This window comes from Ictalurus punctatus, chromosome 29 (assembly GCF_001660625.3).
Source record: "Ictalurus punctatus breed USDA103 chromosome 29, Coco_2.0, whole genome shotgun sequence".
Classification (NCBI taxonomy): domain Eukaryota; kingdom Metazoa; phylum Chordata; class Actinopteri; order Siluriformes; family Ictaluridae; genus Ictalurus; species Ictalurus punctatus.
In genome coordinates this window covers 420,022-432,521 of record NC_030444.2, presented here as the reverse complement: position 1 = coordinate 432,521, position 12,500 = coordinate 420,022, and the positions used below count along the sequence as shown (strand labels likewise).

The 12,500-nt window shown below is 44.5% G+C and overlaps 2 protein-coding genes across 6 annotated transcripts; one reads left to right on the top strand and one right to left on the bottom strand.

Moving 5' to 3' along the window:
- Positions 1-629: 629 nt before the first annotated feature.
- Positions 630-7,036, bottom strand: sclt1 (sodium channel and clathrin linker 1). Of its 4 annotated transcripts, none has more exons than XM_017461127.3 (22): positions 6,898-7,036; positions 6,220-6,318; positions 6,003-6,061; positions 5,437-5,486; positions 5,229-5,301; positions 4,945-5,000; positions 4,497-4,620; positions 4,285-4,407; positions 3,981-4,046; positions 3,393-3,463; positions 3,213-3,303; positions 3,044-3,135; positions 2,727-2,904; positions 2,289-2,387; positions 2,149-2,220; positions 2,001-2,075; positions 1,776-1,921; positions 1,398-1,590; positions 1,135-1,319; positions 990-1,068; positions 814-909; positions 630-740 (listed from the first exon to the last, which is right to left on the bottom strand). In XM_017461127.3, exons 2-22 carry the CDS (start codon positions 6,251-6,253, stop codon positions 678-680), a joined length of 2,025 nt encoding a protein of 674 aa, XP_017316616.1. In that variant the 5' UTR covers positions 6,254-6,318; positions 6,898-7,036; the 3' UTR covers positions 630-677. The 4 variants fall into 4 exon arrangements, with proteins under 4 accessions (XP_017316616.1, XP_017316617.1, XP_047008254.1 ...); XM_017461128.3 differs by having other exon boundaries at positions 6,220-6,304; positions 6,898-6,916; XM_047152298.2 differs by lacking the exon at positions 6,898-7,036 and adding an exon at positions 6,655-6,862.
- A 64-nt stretch (positions 7,037-7,100) lies between these two features.
- Positions 7,101-10,247, top strand: c29h4orf33 (chromosome 29 C4orf33 homolog). Of its 2 annotated transcripts, XM_053677675.1 has the most exons (7): positions 7,101-7,360; positions 7,495-7,536; positions 7,627-7,807; positions 8,661-8,721; positions 8,850-8,901; positions 9,705-9,904; positions 10,009-10,247. In XM_053677675.1, the coding sequence occupies exons 3-7, from the start codon at positions 7,627-7,629 to the stop codon at positions 10,106-10,108; spliced, it is 594 nt and encodes a 197-aa protein (XP_053533650.1). In that variant the 5' UTR covers positions 7,101-7,360; positions 7,495-7,536; the 3' UTR covers positions 10,109-10,247. The 2 variants fall into 2 exon arrangements, with proteins under 2 accessions (XP_053533650.1, XP_017316633.1); XM_017461144.3 differs by lacking the exon at positions 7,495-7,536.
- Positions 10,248-12,500: the final 2,253 nt, after the last annotated feature.

Below are 12,500 nucleotides of genomic sequence, written 5' to 3'. Positions count from 1 at the left end.
TCCAGCATTACCTGCTCGATTTAGAGTTGGGTTTGGGGACGAGCATCGGCTGACGCGGCTCCGGTGCAGGAAACGCCACGCTACCCGTGGCTTTACAACCGGTCGAGTTCAACATCCACCGCTAAGGTAGGCGTAATGTCACAGCCGACCCACGGTCACCTCAGATTATTTACGCACTCGGCTGACGTGATGCGAGCTGTCTTCTTGTGTATTAGCTGCGTTAATCACGGTGTTATTTTCTGTTACGCTGATGCTGGGGTACGCTGGTGTAGGTGGTGGTGTTCGGAGTGTAGTCAGTTACAGTTAAACTATAGATCTTTACATCCTCCTCAGTGTTTATTTGGTGTATATTGGTGGTTGTGTGTGTTTGTGTCCTGTAAGGTGAGATGTGATGGTCTTGGTTAAGGTTATTGATGAATGTTATATTGCAGTGTAGACACACAGTTTAAAGGTAAACATTTATATAAAAGTGTGTGTTTCATATCGATGACTATCTGACACAGAGCAGGTGTGTAGTGCAACAACCCCCTTACTATGCAGAAAGAATAGAAACTATGGGGTCAGCTGCTTGTAGGGGGGGGGGTGTGTGTGTGTGTGTGTGAGAGAGAGATTAACATACAGGAGTAAAATGGTTTTTAAAAGGTTTGAGTTTATTTTGTAAACAAACTGCACTGGTTTCATTGCAGCAGCTCCAGGTCCATCATGGAAACTGCTTTCCTCCTCTGGGTCATCAGGGTGAGCTGAACACACACACACAGAGTTAGCTAGCTAGTGTGTGCGAGTGTGAGTGAGTGAGTGAGAAAGTGTGTGTACCTGCTGTGAGGTGGTGGATGCACGGTGTTCAGCCTGGGTGAGTCGAGTCTGTAAGCGAGTGTTCTTCTCCTGCTGCTCCGCTAGCTCCCGCTCACACTGAACACACACACACTCTCTCCATCATAAACACGTCTGACTGAACCATCTCACAAGTGTGTTAAATAAATAGTGTGTACCTCCAGGATCTTCTCCTGCTCCGCCTGTAAATTAAACTCCAGCTCCTTACACCGCTGTTTCTGTCTGCTCAGCTCTGCCCTGAAACACACACATACTTTGGTGAGTGTGTGAGCTGGGTGAGGTAGGTGTGTGTGTGTGTGTTACCTGAGTGAGGTGAGCGTGTGTGAGAGCTGTATGCTCTCCTCCCTGTAGCGCTTGGTGGTGTGGTGGTGTACCAGCAGGCGGCGCTGGAGTTCAGTGATGGAGTGTTTGTTGCTTTTTTCCATCTCTCTGAGCTTCGACTCTACAGCCTGCTCCTTCACACACACCTCCTGCTGCATGCGTGACACCTACACACACAGTTTAACTGTATGAATGGGATGTCCTGCAATATGATACCCAATGGGGGGGGGTGTGTGTATGTGTACCTGCAGGTGGGCGTGTCTCTGAGCAGACACACACTCTTTACGCAGTGAGTCCAGGTCTCGCTGCAGTTGTTGGTTCTCCTGCTGCAGACTGAGTCTCTCCTCACTCACACTGCTGCACTCACTTCTCGTGCTCGACAGCGCCACCTGCAGCCTGCGCACCTCCTCCTGACACCGCAACAGCTCCTCACTCAGTCTACACACACACACAGTCAGTATAGCTGATCGTCCTGTACCCAACATGTTTAAATCGGTGTATTGTTCTGTGTAATTTCTGCTGTGTCCACTAGGGGGCAGTGAGAGACATCTTCAGGCTTGCACATTACTCTGCTTCACTAACACCAGGTGTGCGTGCGTGTGTGTGTGTGTGTGTACACTCACTCCAACTCCATCTTCTTCATGGTGGAGTGTGTGGTGTTGAGTGTGTGCTCAAGCTCGTCTTTCATCCTCTCCGAGTTTAAACACCTCTGATGTAGAGCCTCCATCTTCCTCAGGTCTGCTTCACCGTATCGGCCCTCTCTGTACACCTACACACACACACACAAGGGCTAGCTCCAGCCTGAAAATGATTTGTTTACATGTTCTTACACACACACATTGTATCACCTTCTCTAGCTCCTCCTCCACTGCCTTCCTCTCTCTGTGTGCTCTCTCCAGCTGACTTTGTTTATCAGAACACTCCTAAAACACACACACACTTGTTAGAATAAAATTAAATTAAATTAAATGTGTTTTTTCTGTGTGAGGTCCTGACCAGCTGCAGAGCGGCGAGTTCCTCAGTGAGACGATGGATCTGTGTGTTACACTGCTGACGCACACTCTCCACCTGCATTACACACAAATCATTACACACACTCTCTGCATTATGGAACAGGTGCATTGTGGGATACGAACCTCCTTCCTGGTGCGGACAGCCGCTTCCTCGACCAGCTGCTTCATCCCTTCCTTCATCCTCTCCAACTCCTCCACCCTCTGCTTCTCCCGCAGCTGAGCCTGAGCTCACACACACACACACACCATCACGTCCTGTGCTTTATACTGAGACTCCACCTACTTTACATTGTAACTGATCAGATTATTAGGTATTGGATTTCTCTATACAGAACATGTAGCACCGACAGACAGGAAAGTGTACAGTAGTTATTAGACCCCGTGTGGGCGGAGCCTCAGACTACAGAAAATGCCTGTGATTGGCTCTGTAACTTCAAATGCAGTGTGTTTTGTGGAATTTTGTCTCCACCCTCAGGATGTTTTGTTCTGCAGCAAGTTGAATATAAACTCTCTACTCTCACTTCTGTGAAAACTCACGAGATATGGAAGCGTGTGTCAGACCTGGTCTCGCTGTAGCCCCGCCTCTTCAGCCAGCTGCAGCGCATCCCGAAGTCTCTGAAACGTCTGGAACTTGTGATCCTCCAACGCAGCACAGCGACGCTGCAGCTCCCCGACCTGCTCCTCCCACTGCACCTCCTTCCTCCTCACTGACTCCGCCTCCTGACTCGCCACCTTCAACCTGACATCAGCATGATCACATCCGTTACTGTACAACTGCACTCACACTCAGCTGTGTGTATGTATATATATACACACACACACACACACACACACACACACACACACACACACACACACACACACACACACACACGTGCCTGCCTTCTATCTGGCTCAGTGCCGTCTGTAGCTGCAAGAGCCTGCGATCAGATGCTTCCTCTCTCCCATGAGCCTCTGCTGCGTCCTCCTCCTACACACACACACACACACACAGGTGAATATGTTTCCTAAACCGACCCAGATAATAAACACCTGAGAGACACACACCGTGCGCTGCATCTGGTCCTGAAAGTTCATCATGAGCTTCGTCATCTCGTCCACTTTAGCTGTAGCTGTCCTGAGTTCCAGCTTCGCCTGCCTGACACACACACACACACACACACACTTTAATCAGATGAATCATCTTAAATAACGGCATGTAAAGTGCTCACCTGTGGTCCCACTCACCTGAGTTGATTCTGTAGCTCCTCCAGCTCACTGCTCTGTTCTGTTACAGTCTTCAGGAGCTGTTCATTCGTCTGTGTGTGACACAACACACACACACACACACAGAGGATAGTGTAGGAGCAGTGAGTAGAAGAGATGAAGACTGAGGTATGGAAAATAAAGAGAAGATGGAGAGAAACTCCGCCCATGTTTGTTAAATTTTTATCTGTGGTGTAACGTTACTCACGGGGAGAGTGTGTGAGACCGCGCTATACAAAGCCGATTCTCAGTTAAACAGATGGTTTACAGATGGTGTGTGTGTGCGCGAGTGCGTGAGAGTGTGAGTGTAGATTACAGCAGCAGAAGGATTAACACACGGTGTATGAGACACTAACAGTTCACATCCGGTCCAATACCACTTTCATTACATAAATAAATGTGTGTGAAATGTTTCTTTAGTTTCAGGCTGAGGGAAATGCCTCGCCTCCCGTTTAGCATCGTGCTAACCTTCTGTAATCTTTATTAAATATAACATACAATAACATTAATGCAGCTTAAACAGCAAAAGCGAGACATTTAAAACTGATAATAAAGTGGGCGGAGCCTTACCGATTCCAGGTTCTGATTCGTTGCCTGAAGTTTCTGGGCGTGCTGTTGGAGCTGGGCAATCTGATTCTAAACATAAATAAATAAATACAAAACAAATAAAACATTATATTTATATCCATAAATATTTATGGATTTAAAGATTTTATTCTAGTGTTAATTATTTATTAAAAATAGACTGATGTTTAATCCGAGTTTAAGTTTTATATATGAAACACTGTGGCGCCCTCTAGCGGTGTAGCCGTGCATTCGCTGTATTAACACCATCTGGTGGTGAAACCCTGCACATGCATGTGTGTGTGTGTACCTGTGTGTGTTGGTGTTGTGCAGTGTGTATGTGTTCGTCTCTCATGGTGGTCTGGTAAAGTTTCTGCAGACGATCCAGTTCCTGAGCAGCGACTCGCCACATCTGTACTGCCTGCTCCTTCTCCTACACATCATCATCATCATCATGTAAACACAGATGAGGAGAAGTGTGCGTGTGTGTGTGTGTGTGTGTGTGTGTGTGTGTGTGTGTACCTCCACTGCACACTTGACTTGCTCCTCCAGGTTGCTAAGGGCGACTGCATCTGCTGCAGCGTCTTCCTCCACAGAGAGAGACTGGAGCTGTTTCTCTACAGAGAGCCTCTGTTCCGCATAGAGCCTGCACAAGGAACCACAGGGAACCACAGGGGCGTGAGAGGGAAAACTAGATTTAATGGAGCTTTAGACACCCAAACACATGAAGAAAGAAAGAAATACACAATGGTTTAAAAAAAACAGACTTCATGTCCTAACACACTGAGCTTTCAGTATGCCAATGAGCGTCTACAGTATTTATGATGTGTGGTGTTTATTCTGCTGGTCACATTGAAGGTGTTGTGTGTGTGTGTGTGTGTGTGTGTGAGAGGGGGAGGGGGGTTGGATGTAAGCATTTTAACAGCTGGAGCAGAGAGAAAATCAGAGTCGTGCTCAGTGAGTGTGTTACCGTTCATTCTCACGCACCACCTGCTCCAGACTGGCCCTGACATCCACCATCTGCCTCTGTGTACACACACACACACACACACACACACACACACACACACACACAGAATTCAGCTTTCAAATCATTATGACTTACATTCACAAATCCCATCTGTCCTGTTTACACACACACACACACACCATGATTTAGATGGATGTACAAAGTTACTACACTACCAAGCTGCTGATTTATTTATTTACTTATTTGTTTGTTTATTTATAATAAAAGTGAAAGGTGGTGTGAACCTGGTAGAGTTTGAGTTGTTTCTCCATCTGCTGCATGTGACGATCATATTCCACTATCAGTGGAGCCATGATGCTAAAACACACACACACACACACACGTGTAAAGCCGCTCTGAGTGTAAGGAAGGGAAATTATATTAATAGCACATGATTTATAATGTACACAATAATCCACTTATAAAAGAGTGTGTGTGTGTGTGTGTGTTCACCTTTGGTCAGTGATCCACGGTGCTGCAGACTCACACTCTACTTCTTCACCCTAAACACAACAGAACATACACACACTCACAAATGTGCTGTTATATACACACACACACACATACTGATACGCACATACACACACTCACTCACTCATATACACACACACACACACACACACAGATAAAATCACAGACGGCTGGTTATACAGACAGACAAATGCAGAGCATACAGATATACAGCGGTGTTTGAAAGTTTGTGAACCCTTTAGAAATGTCTGTATATCTGTGTAAATACGACCTGAAACATCATCCCAATGAAACATTACATATCTGTGAGCAGCAAAAGTGTGTGAACGCCTAGGAGTAGCAGTTAATGTGATGCTGATGTGCAGGACTGACCAACAGTTACCACAGACGTCGGTCACACCAAGTACTGAGACCCGTGTTGTGTTTGATATTCAGCAGAGTATTGTGGTGAATGTTTTAACAAAAAGATCAAAAGTTCCAACAATACAGACGATTTTTCACAGCCTTCTTTACTCCTATTTACAGAGGGTGCCAATATTAACGTGTACCTGTGTGGATCCCGCAGGAGCGTCCTGATAACGGCCAAGAACTAAATTCAACCTGTTCACTAACACACACACACACACACACACAAACACACACACACAAACACATCCCCCTTGTGTTTAACATGTGCAGTGTTTAATATTTAAATACGGTTTAAATCAGAAGTGTAATGTTTAGGATTAACAGTTAAAGTAAAAAACTTAAACACTGTTTACTCACCCTGATCTCGCAGAAACTCGAGTTCTGAAGCCATGACGCAACACACACACACACACACACACACACACACACACACACACACTCACTCACTCTCACACACTACAGGAAACAGAATGACAGATTAACTGTTATATTCCTTAATGAATTATTCATCAAAGCCCAGATTACATTCTCAGCCAAGAACATGATCTCACTCGCCATTCTAAACAAATAAATAAACCAAGCACGATATTTACTCAGAGACCTGATCGAGTCAGTGCCGAGTTTCTCACCATGTTTATCAGAGTAAATAATCAATTCCTACAGATTCATCATTCATTATAGATTCATTCATTCATTTGATATCAGTTTACAGGATAAACAGCAATAATCTCAACTGTTCCTCTGAACTGCCTTCTGTAATTATTATATAATAAATGATATGATTAATAATACCTGAGTATTGTTTAGCTCAGGTGACGGTAACCAAGCGCTGACATGCTAACATGCTAACATGCTAACTAGCACAACAGCTGCAGGATTTCCATTCACATGTGCAGCATTACTACACCTAACGCAGATAATCCGAATATTCGGGTAAATAATATAAAACTGGACGATTTCCGACCATAATATTAACCGTTGTTGTGGAAATGTTATAAAACTCGTCAATAATCACAGAAAGTTGAAAAGATTTACGGTTAAAAATCCTGCGCCGTCTGTTTAAAGCCGAGCTGCGCAGCCAATCAGAGTCACTTCCGGAAACGCTTACAGGTCCGTCCTGTAAAAACATCCCCGGACAAACAAACAAAAGTGTTGAAGGTTCCGGATTGTTTCGCGTTTCATTCTGGAGTTTTTTTTTATTACGTTATTTATGTTTCTCATTATTACAGATACATTGTTTACTTTCGCGGTGACATGTTTTCTCTTTTTTGAACGTTAATTAAGCAAACACTGCAAAAAAAAGTAAATTGATTCAACATCTGTTTACTACAGATGAGTGTTTTATCCAATCCAGGAAGTTTCCACTGGAAATCATGTGATGGTGTTGATGGGGTTGATATGATATGATATATGACTGTCAGCTTTATCACACTATAAATGCTGAAGAAGCACAGGATTCGCTTTAGTTCAAGCTGAGGATATCAGATCTGCTGCAGAGGTAATCATGTTAATCCACAACAACAAGACACACACAACCGAGTTAATATCCACCACTGCATGGTTTACAACTTCCTGCTTTAATAAATGACACAAAAGGTGTATCAAGGAAACGATGTGAACTATGCTTTATAGGAACTCGCTTTCTGAAGAAAATCTGACACAGAGAGACTATAGGTTTGTTCAAATAACCGTATTTGAAATCTGACATTCATGTGTCTGGAAAGTAGTGTCTGTGTGTCTTTTCCTCTTTTGCCCCATCTTTAGATGGAGTTCAGCATCGAGCACACGTGGGACAGTAAGCCTGTGGATCACGCCCCTGTGAAGATCCGTTTCTCCCCCGGCAGTGGAGGTCTGAAGATGGAGGTTTGTGCTCCGTTCTTCAACGATCCAGCAGCTCCTCCTGGTCCTCCGGGTCAGCCGTTCCCCGGTCTCTGGGACTATGAAGGTAGGAGAACGCAAAAAAACTAAAAAAACATTATTTGGAAAACACTTTCATTGTCATACCATACAAATAACAAATAACAGCGGCTCTCCTGTACAGTACGAGTGTGTGAGGAGCAGGATGTGCTCCTGATGGTTGTGTAATGGATGTGTAATGGTTAGTAAGGGGACTCGTGTGTTTAAATGTAGTACAGGTGGCCTGGTGGTCTTCTGGTCTAGTGATAGGATTAATAGTGGTTTTGGAATAATTTAATGAATTTATAAATATTAACACCAATGCATAACGTATAGTGTAGAGAACAGCTTACATTAGCACTCTCACACTTTCACTGTGTCTTCACACACAGGTACAACATATCTGCTTGAGTGATTTATTTTACAGCAATAAGAACAAATAAACACATTTGACCAGGACGCTGCTTAGAACAGTAATAAACCATAAATCTGGCAGGTTTTAATCTGAATATGAGATTTATCGTCTGTTTTGTGGTAATAATGAAACGATGAATTATCTTTGTTTATATGTATTAAAACACACCAGAGACACTTTTACAGCAGCTCTAATGAGATTCACTGTAATGTGTAATAACACTTCAGCTCAAAGCTCCTAAATATTACAGCATTAATGATTATGTAGATAGAAGATGAATGTGATATGAGAATATAAATTATGTATATAAATATATATATATATATAAATATATATATATATATATAAAAAGAGTGGAGTTAATCTGGATCTGCGACTGAATCATGATTGCGATTAAATCCAGGTGGAAAAGATTAGGAGACATTACTGCAGTTGTTTATTCAGCAGGCCGGTGTGTGTGTGTGGTGTGTGTGTGTGTGTTGTGCAGTGGTCGAATCGTTCTTCTTAAACAGCAGTACTGAGCAGTACCTGGAGGTTGAAGTCTGTCCGTAAGTGCTGCAGTTTATCACCGCTCTGAGAAATTACAGCGTTGTCATCATGTTAATTATTATTTGTATTATCAATATTATGATTTTATGATGATGATGATGATGTTGTTATGGTTCTTGCGTTACAGACACGGACAGCACCTGGTTCTGCTGCTGAATGGGAAACACAACGCCTTCATGGTGAGAGAACAGACCATGGATATAAAAAGTTTACACACCCCTGTTAAAATGGCAGGTTTTTGTGATGTGGCGTGACCCGAAGTGGGGTGTGGTGATCTGAAGAGGGTTGTGTAAGGAGATGCCCAGAAAATCTGACAGAGTTAGAAAGCTTTAATTAAGAGGAACGGCAAAATGTTACCAAGTGAAGACGCTCCACACTGATCGACTCTCACCCAGAAACACTGAGCGCTGTGATAAAATCTAAAGCTGCTTCTACTGAGTATTAGTTTAGGGGTGTGTAAACTTATACACCCAGGTTTGTTCCCCTAAAATGGTTCTTATCTTTTCACTTTAAAATTTCACATTAAAGGTAGAAACGGTTCTGATGCGATTGATCTTGGTTTAATTTTTTACAGGGGTGTGTGGACTTTTAAATCCACTCACACAATGTTACACACACCAACACACTGATACACACTGTCCTCTGTATGTGTGCGTTTGTGTACCTGTGCATGTGTGTGTGCATGTAAATGTATGTTTGTAGTATTCACACATGCGCATGTATGTATATATTAGTATATCATTTTAAAATAATTAGCCAAAACAAACCAACAAATTATACACAATACTGATTACACCGTGTTATAATATCGAATAAAAGCTGAAATAAAGCTTAGAATAATAATAGCAATAATAATAATAATAAGCAGAATAGTAATAATAATAGACACATATGAATGAATATACTGAGTACACGAGTGATGTAGATAAGAGGAGGAGTCTCACCGTCTTCACACGTGTGTGTTTTGTTGTGTTTTTTTCAGCAACAGCTCCCTCTGGTGTTCAGTGCATGTATAACAGGGGGCAGGTGGAGGGGTGAAGCCCTGCTGCCCTGGAGCTTCTTCCCCCCGGGGGTGAATAAGATGAACTCATACGCCATCCACGGCTCAGGGGCGGGGCGGACCTACGAGGCCCTTTACCCCGTCCCCTCTGAGGACCTGCTGCCCGGGCAGGGGCCGGACTTGTGAGAGATTAGTGTTATTAACAGCGGAATAATCTTACAGTTACAGTGCATAGAGAAAAGCATTGTGTGTGTGTGTGTGTGTGTGTGTGTGTGTGTGTTTTCAGTCACCGTCTGGAGTACTTCCAGCCTTTCAGCCTGCAGAGCATCATGGGAGGAGGCTGGGTCCAGCCCGAATCTGACCTGTGGAAGGGAGTGAGCAAGTGAGCAGAGTGCACTGTGCCCTTATCATGGATAATCACACTAACAGCCGTAACGAGGGTTTAACGAGGGTTTAACGAGGGTTCTACAGCTGTTATCATTAAACACACCCAGATTTTAGGAATAAAGTCAGACTCTAATTTCACCGAGTTTCTGTGTGTCTGTGTTTTACACTTTTATTATCTACAGCATAATAAATCATTTACAGCAGAAGCACACACACACACACACACACATTTATATAATCAACACATGGACCAATCAGATTGTCTGTCTTTTACTGTTTAACAGCATGAGTCAGGCTCCGCCCCCAAATGACTCAAGTTTTTGTGTTCTTACTAGAACATCAACAAAAGTGGGTGTTAAAAGTGTGGGTTCTGTAACGCTGGGTTCTGTAACGCTGGGTTCTGTAAAGCGTGGGTTCTGTAACGCTGGGTTCTGTAACGCGTGGTTCTGTAAAGCGTGGGTTCTGTAACGCTGGGTTCTGTAACGCGTGGTTCTGTAAAGCGTGGGTTCTGTAACGCTGGGTTCTGTAACGCGTGGTTCTGTAAAGCGTGGGTTCTGTAACGCTGGGTTCTGTAACGCTGGGTTCTGTAAAGCGTGGGTTCTGTAACGCTGGGTTCTGTAACGCTGGGTTCTGTAACGCGTGGTTCTGTAAAGCGTGGGTTCTGTAACGCTGGGTTCTGTAACGCTGGGTTCTGTAAAGTGTGGGTTCTGTAACGCTGGGTTCTGTAAAGCGTGGGTTCTGTAATGCGTGGGTTCTGTAACGCTGGGTTCTGTAACGCTGGGTTCTGTAACGCTGGGTTCTGTAACGCGTGGTTCTGTAAAGCGTGGGTTCTGTAATGCGTTGGTTCTGTAACGCGTTGGTTCTGTAACGCTGGGTTCTGTAACGCTGGGTTCTGTAACGCTGGGTTCTGTAACGCGTGTGTGTTCTCTGCTCTGATCTGTAGTCTGATCTGTCCGAGTGTGAACCGGAGGTCAGTGGGATGGAACATCGCTACAGAGAGGTTAATAAACTGACGGAGAACCCAATCGATGGGGACGTGGGTGTGAGAGATTCTAACAAGCGCGTGTTTAATGAGGCGGAACGTTCTGTTTGTTAAATGAATATTAACAGCGAGTTAATTAGCACGTTCTGCGTCTCGGGCTCCGGCCCGGTCCAACCCCCTCACACTGACACTGAGTGACATGACCGCACGGCACCGTGAGAACCCCGGGCCTCTTAATCACACCGGTGCTAATGAAGTCAGAGCGCGAGCGGGTGTAATGACACGCCAAAGACTCGGACCCAGAACAGACGACACGTCAGTCCCGGCTCTCGGCAGAACCGGTCAGAACCTTTTATTATTCCGCGCTGATACAGAAACACAGATTAGAATAATAACACCGAGAACCGGGAGTGTGTGAGAGAGGAACTACAATCTATACACATATACACTAAATATGTCCTCATAAACACACACACACACACACACACACACACACTCACACTCACACACACAAACACACACACACACACACACACACTCACACACACAAACACACACAGGAATGCTAATACATCCTCATTAACGGTGGCCTTGCCTCTGTGTGTGTGTGTGTGTGTGTGTGTGTGTGTGTGTGTGTGTGTGTGTGTGTGTGTGTGTGTGTGTTGAGGATAATTTATTCTCTGATATTTGATAATTGGGACCGGTCCAGAAAAATTGAGTTCTTTTACAACGTCCTCGATTCAGCTCACAGAACCGACCGGGTTCTCACTGAATACTAATGAACACACGCGGCGGGAAGGAGAAAAGGAAGTGTGTGTTCAGAGTGTGTGTGTGTGTGTGTGTGTGTGTTCAGAGTGTGTGTGTGTGTGTGTGTGTGTGTGTGTGTGTGTGTGTGTTCAGAGTGTCTCTCTCTGTGTGTGTGTGTGTGTGTTCAGAGTGTGTGTGTGTGTGTGTGTGTGTGTGTGTTCAGAGTGTCTCTCTCTGTGTGTGTGTGTGTGTTCAGAGTGTGTGTGTGTGTGTGTGTGTGTGTGTGTGTTCAGAGTGTCTCTCTCTGTGTGTGTGTGTGTGTGTTCAGAGTGTCTGTGTGTGTGTGTGTGTGTTCAGAGTGTCTCTGTGTGTGTGTGTGTTCAGAGTGTCTCTGTGTGTGTGTGTGTGTGTGTGTGTGTGTTCAGAGTGTCTCTGTGTGTGTGTGTGTGTGTTCAGAGTGTCTCTGTGTGTGTGTGTGTGTGTGTGTTCAGAGTGTCTGTGTGTGTGTGTGTGTGTGTGTGTGTGTGTGTGTTCAGAGTGTCTCTCTCTGTGTGTGTGTGTGTCTGTGTGTGTGTGTGTGTGTGTGTGTTCAGAGTGTCTCTCTCTGTGTGTGTGTGTGTGTGTGTGTGTGTGTGTGTTCAGAGTGTCTCTGTGTGTGTGTG